This window comes from Lactuca virosa, chromosome 5 (assembly GCF_052849685.1).
Source record: "Lactuca virosa cultivar CGN04683 chromosome 5, Lactuca_virosa_CGN04683_v6, whole genome shotgun sequence".
NCBI lineage: Eukaryota > Viridiplantae > Streptophyta > Magnoliopsida > Asterales > Asteraceae > Lactuca > Lactuca virosa.
This window is the reverse complement of record NC_136430.1, coordinates 307,225,535-307,230,784: the sequence shown is the minus strand read 5'-3', so window position 1 is coordinate 307,230,784 and position 5,250 is coordinate 307,225,535. Positions and strand designations below refer to the sequence as shown.

Below are 5,250 nucleotides of genomic sequence, written 5' to 3'. Positions count from 1 at the left end.
AAGCTTTGGAACGCATTGAATGTTGATATTAAGTGAAGGTACTATAAATCTCACATCAATTGTCTCCAATTCCCTAATTGAACAATGGGCCCTACCTAAAGCAACAAAATTATTTTTTGGACAAAATACAAAACAAATGATATACATATACCACAGGGACCAAATTTATAATCTACAATATGTTGTAATTTCCTACATATAAAATAACGAGAAAATGAATTTCATGAGAAATAAAAAAATGTGTAAGAGCTCAACCATATTTTCCAATAATAATACAATGGGCCCTACCTAAAGGGTTTTTCTTTCCATGTGAATGATAAGAATTGAATATGTGGTGCTGGTACCAGTTATTGCTGAAGGTTCAAGTAGACTTAATATTGACTTTTCCATTCCAACATTCTTCTATGATATCTCTATTTTGATCAATGGCTTCTCATTCGTTTTCTTCCATGGCTACTGCTCAACCTTGTTTTAGTTATGATGTTTTTCTAAGTTTTCGTGGTGAAGACACTCGTGAGAATTTTACAGATCATCTTTATACAGCCTTGCAGCAAGCAGGAATCCGCACTTTCCGGGATGGTGATGCAATGGAGAGAGGAAAACTGTTAAAGCCAGAGCTAAAGAAAGCCATCCACGAGTCTGCAATTTCACTCATTGTCTTCTCAGAAGGCTATGCATCCTCTAAGTGGTGTCTAGATGAGGTTATGATGATTATTGAAGAACACGAGACTTCATCCTTTAACCATCAATTCGTACCTGTGTTCTACAAAGTGGAACCAGCTGATGTTCGAAATCAAACAGGATGCTTTAAAAACGCATTTGATGCGTATGATGATGGAATCAAAGCAGAAACAAACCTTGAAAAGAAGAGAGAATTGTTGGAGAAGGTGGGGGCATGGAGGGATTCTCTTAACAAAGCTGCAACCTTCACAGGATTGGTATATAAAGATGGGTAAGCATGCTTCCTCTAATCCTGTATAGAAAAAACAATACTAGTGTGTTACTTAGTATTGGATCTTGATCCTCATTTCACATGAGATCCATCTATACTGAGGCAAACTAATCGATATGATCTGATTAACTCGTCATCTATGCGGATTGAATCTATAAAAATATTGTAAATAGGATTATATATATATTGAGAAAAAATAGAAATAAGTTTTTCTTCAACCTCTTTCTTAAATCACAATAAACAAAAATTAATATCAAATATTTTAGAAGACATTATAGAGAAAAAAATATAGATAGGATGTACACTCGAGTTTGAAGGTTTGTCAAAAATAACGATGCATCTCTATGACTCTATCCATATATAGGGCACCATTTGTGTAGTAACAAGTACATTACAAATCTAATTTCTTAAATTTGATCTTTCTAGGTACGAGTCCAAATTCATAATCAACATTTTGAATGTTGTAATAAAGAAAGTGGACAACAAGGCCCTACACATTGAGGAGAAATTAGTGGGAATAAAGGACAATCTTGCTGAGATCGAATCATGGTTAGAAGATCCGTCGCCTGATGCAGTAGTCCTTGTCATTGATGGGATGGGAGGCATTGGGAAATCAACCATAGCCAAATGCATATTTAACTTACACTTTCGTAACTATGATGGCAGTTGCTTTCTGGCAGATATTAATAAGGACACATCAAATCAAACTAATGGACTGTGTCGCTTGCAGAGGCAGCTTCTTTCCACAATTTTAAGGAGTGAAAAGGAAGAAACTATATGGAATATTGATGAAGGAACCATTAAGGTTACAAATGCCATATCCAACAAAAAGGTACTTCTTATCCTTGATGATGTTGCAACATTAAAACAGTTGGATGCGTTACTAGGACCAAAAAGGTTTTATCCTGGAAGTAAAGTGATCATAACAACTAGGCACAAGGACTTGTCAACTGCTTTCATAGATCATAGTAAGGCCCACTCTGTTGGAACTTTATCTATTGGCGACGCTACTGAGCTCTTCAGTTTGCATGCCTTTCATCAACATCAACCCGTTGAACCCTACATTGGCCAATCAGAACTAGTTGTTCAGCACTGCAAAGGTCTTCCTTTGGCTCTTAAAGTATTGGGTTCTTCCCTACGTCCAAAGACAATTGATGAATGGGAAGATACAATTTGCAAACTAGCAGCAATTCCCCATCCTGAGATTCAGGAAGTTCTACAAATAAGCTATGAAGCTTTAAAAGATGACAAGGATAAAGATTTATTCTTGCATATTGCTTGCTTCTTTGACGGTGAGCAAAAAGACAACATAGTGAAATTATTGACCGGATGTAATCTACACCCTGTCTCTGGGATAAAAAATCTAATGGATAGATGTCTACTATCTGTTGAATATGGGCGAGTGATGATGCATCAATCAATCAAGGAGATGGGAAGAGAAGTTGTTCGCCAGGAGTCAGAAAAGGAACCTGGGAAAAGGAGTAGATTGTGGCAGCAGCAGGACTGTATTGATGTGTTGCAAGACCATAGTGTATGTTTACACACTCCTTTTATATACTTAACTTATCATGCATGCATGTTGAGCCATAGTTTACCTTTTTATGAATTTATCAACTATATAGGGTACAGAAAAAATAGAAGGACTCATGCTTGATAAGTCATTGCCAAAGATGAAGGAAGTTACATCAAGACCGGGCTTTAAAAAATATTTTGGCAAAAGATTGCATGGGAATGATGAAAATTTTCAAATTAGTGCGTTGGAAAAGATGAAGAATCTAGTGCTACTTCAACTAAAAAATGTAGCATTTTCTGGGAAATACAAGAAGTTTCCCAGAAAGTTACGACTGTTGAGTTGGCATGGATTTCCTCTAAAAGCTATACCAGGTGACATTTCATTGGAGAAGTTGGTAGTTCTTGACATGAGTTACAGCAAATTAACACATGTTTGGGATGACTTCAAGGTATGTCTTCTTGCTCCACCATTTCATTTTTGGACCGTGGTTAGTTATCAAATTATTATTTTATAACATGTTTATATAGAAAGTTCTTTATATAATTGTGGTTTTTCGTGTAACAGTATATTGGATCCTTAAAAATCCTCAATCTTAGCGATTCTCTTAACCTTATTGAAACCCCTGATTTTGGTGGACTCCCTAGTCTGGAGAGCTTGATCCTGAGAAATTGTTCGAGTTTAATCAAGGTTGGTAAATTGATTACACACCTTAAGAAACTAGATTTGTTAGATATAACCAATTGCAGAAGCTTGAGGGATCTTCCGTGCTTACCTAAATCCCTTAAATCGCTTCATATGTCTGGTTGCCTAAAGCTTGAAGTTCTTGGATCGATAGCAAATCTTACAGAACTATACTCGTTAGATCTAGACAATTGTATAAGCTTGAGGGATCTTCCGTGCTTACCTAAATCCCTTAAATCGCTTCATATGTCTGGTTGCCTAAAGCTTGAAGTTCTTGGATCGATAGCAAATCTTACAGAACTATACTCGTTAGATCTAGACAATTGTATAAGCTTGAGGGATCTTCCGTGCTTACTTACATCCATTGAATCGCTTGAAATGTCTGGTTGTGGAGTTCTTGAACGGGTTCAATGCTTGGATTCAGTTTCGTCGCTTTCTCTTTTAAAGACAGTGAATTTGCCACGTGCCAATCTCTTTGACCATTCTTTCCCAAATGAATGGAGTAGCCTGGCCTCACTCGTGAAGTTGTATATAGACGGCAACAATATTACCTTCTTACCTAAATGTGTTCAAACCCTACCTAGAATTGAAGAGCTCAGAGTTGCACATTGTTCAAAACTCCAATCAGTTCTAGGTCTCCCAAAATCCGTCAGTCATCTGTTTGTTAATGACAATGAGTCGTTGGAAAAAGTACAGCCTGCACAAAATTCGAGGACCTTAGTGTACCACAGAAACTGCCCAAAATTGTGTGCGATCGAGGGTCGTTATAAGATTCAGTCAATAGATAAAGTTGAGAGGAAAATTATACGATATCTGGGCTTAGAATCAGATGCAGGTGAAGGAATGGAGTTGGATGTTAAGGTGCTTTCTCTTTCTCTTTCTCGTTCTCTTACTCAATAATAAATGGTGTCTGTGTGTGTCACAGGTGTTTCATGAGTTTGGCATATTCAGCACATTTGTTTCAGAAAAACAAACCCCTTTGTCTTCCAGCTTTACGTATCGAAAAAGTGGCCACAACATTTCGTTTAAAGTTCCTTCGAATCGTGACAGTTCGACGATAACTGGATTTAATATATGTGCTGTGCTTTCTCTTTCATTCTTGCAAATGGGTCTTGATCTGGAGATTGGAGTACAAAACAAGACCAAAGATTTGCTGTGGAGTTACTTTAAAAGAGATCAAAATATCCGTAAGAATGCAGGGAAGTTTGCATTGTTAAGCCTTTGGAGGTGTGGCAATCTGTTGGAGGATGGAGATGAAATCGTCATACGTGTTTTTTCTCGTCTAATAGCTGTAGAGGAATGTTGTATAAACCTTATATATGAAGACGATGAAGAATTTATTGATGGGGAAAGAAAGGAGGCTCATGATGTCAATGCCTTTGATCAAATGTTGTGGACCGATAGAATGGATAAAGATATATCGCATTATGTTTTCCCGGGGAAGAAACATGTGTTCCGAGATGACCATCTGGAATATAATGCAAGAAAAGAAAAATGGGAGAGACCAACAATCTCCTACCCATTAATAGCCCCCAAGACAGGAGCCTATATTTCATGAAGGGGATTCAAGATCATGGCTTGTGGAAATGTGACTCCGAATTTGACAAGATCTTCGAACCAATCAGGCCCGTCCCAGAAGGTAAGCGATAGGGGCGACCGTCCAGGGCATATCTTTTAAAGGGGTCCAAAAATTTTACAGACTTTATTAATATAATGTTAGACATGATCGATTTTGAAGATATTATTAGTGATTTTGCATCTCAAAAAGCTGAACAAGTATTTTTCTTTAGATATATATACGTTTTTATAATCGAAAATGTTATATTTAGAAGCTAGTATAAGTATTTTTTTTTCAATTATTAAGTTAATATAAAAAAGTTGATGAAATTTGTGTATTTTAAGGGCCTTTTTTCCTCTTTCGTCCTAGGCCCAAAATATGTTTGGAACGACCCTGGAACCAATCATACATACTTATAAAGCTAACATTTTTTCTTAAATTTCATGCATTTGAAACCTCATTTTTTAACTTCCTCAAACCACATTCATTTGAAACCCCCTTTTTTAACCAATGCAACTCAAAAGTTTTCTTAATTATGATTAAAAA

The 5,250-nt window shown here is 36.5% G+C and overlaps 1 protein-coding gene across 2 annotated transcripts; it reads left to right on the top strand.

Annotated features, from left to right (window-relative positions):
- The first annotated feature begins 425 nt into the window (after positions 1–425).
- On the top strand, positions 426–5,033 carry LOC145114972 (disease resistance protein RUN1-like). Of its 2 annotated transcripts, none has more exons than XM_079051100.1 (5): positions 426–952; positions 1,379–2,483; positions 2,575–2,913; positions 3,030–4,007; positions 4,072–5,033. In XM_079051100.1, exons 1-5 carry the CDS (start codon positions 426–428, stop codon positions 4,702–4,704), a joined length of 3,582 nt encoding a protein of 1,193 aa, XP_078907226.1. In that variant the 3' UTR covers positions 4,705–5,033. The 2 variants fall into 2 exon arrangements, with proteins under 2 accessions (XP_078907226.1, XP_078907227.1); XM_079051101.1 differs by having other exon boundaries at positions 3,030–3,981; positions 4,072–4,211.
- Positions 5,034–5,250: the final 217 nt, after the last annotated feature.

Coding starts and splice junctions, on each gene's coding strand:
- LOC145114972 (XM_079051100.1), top strand. CDS start 426: ATGGCTTCTCATTCGTTTTCTTCCATGGCTACTGCTCAACCTTGTTTT. Junction 953..1,378: donor GGATTGGTATATAAAGATGG/GTAAGCATGCTT, acceptor TGATCTTTCTAG/GTACGAGTCCAAATTCATAA. Junction 2,484..2,574: donor ATGTGTTGCAAGACCATAGT/GTATGTTTACAC, acceptor TCAACTATATAG/GGTACAGAAAAAATAGAAGG.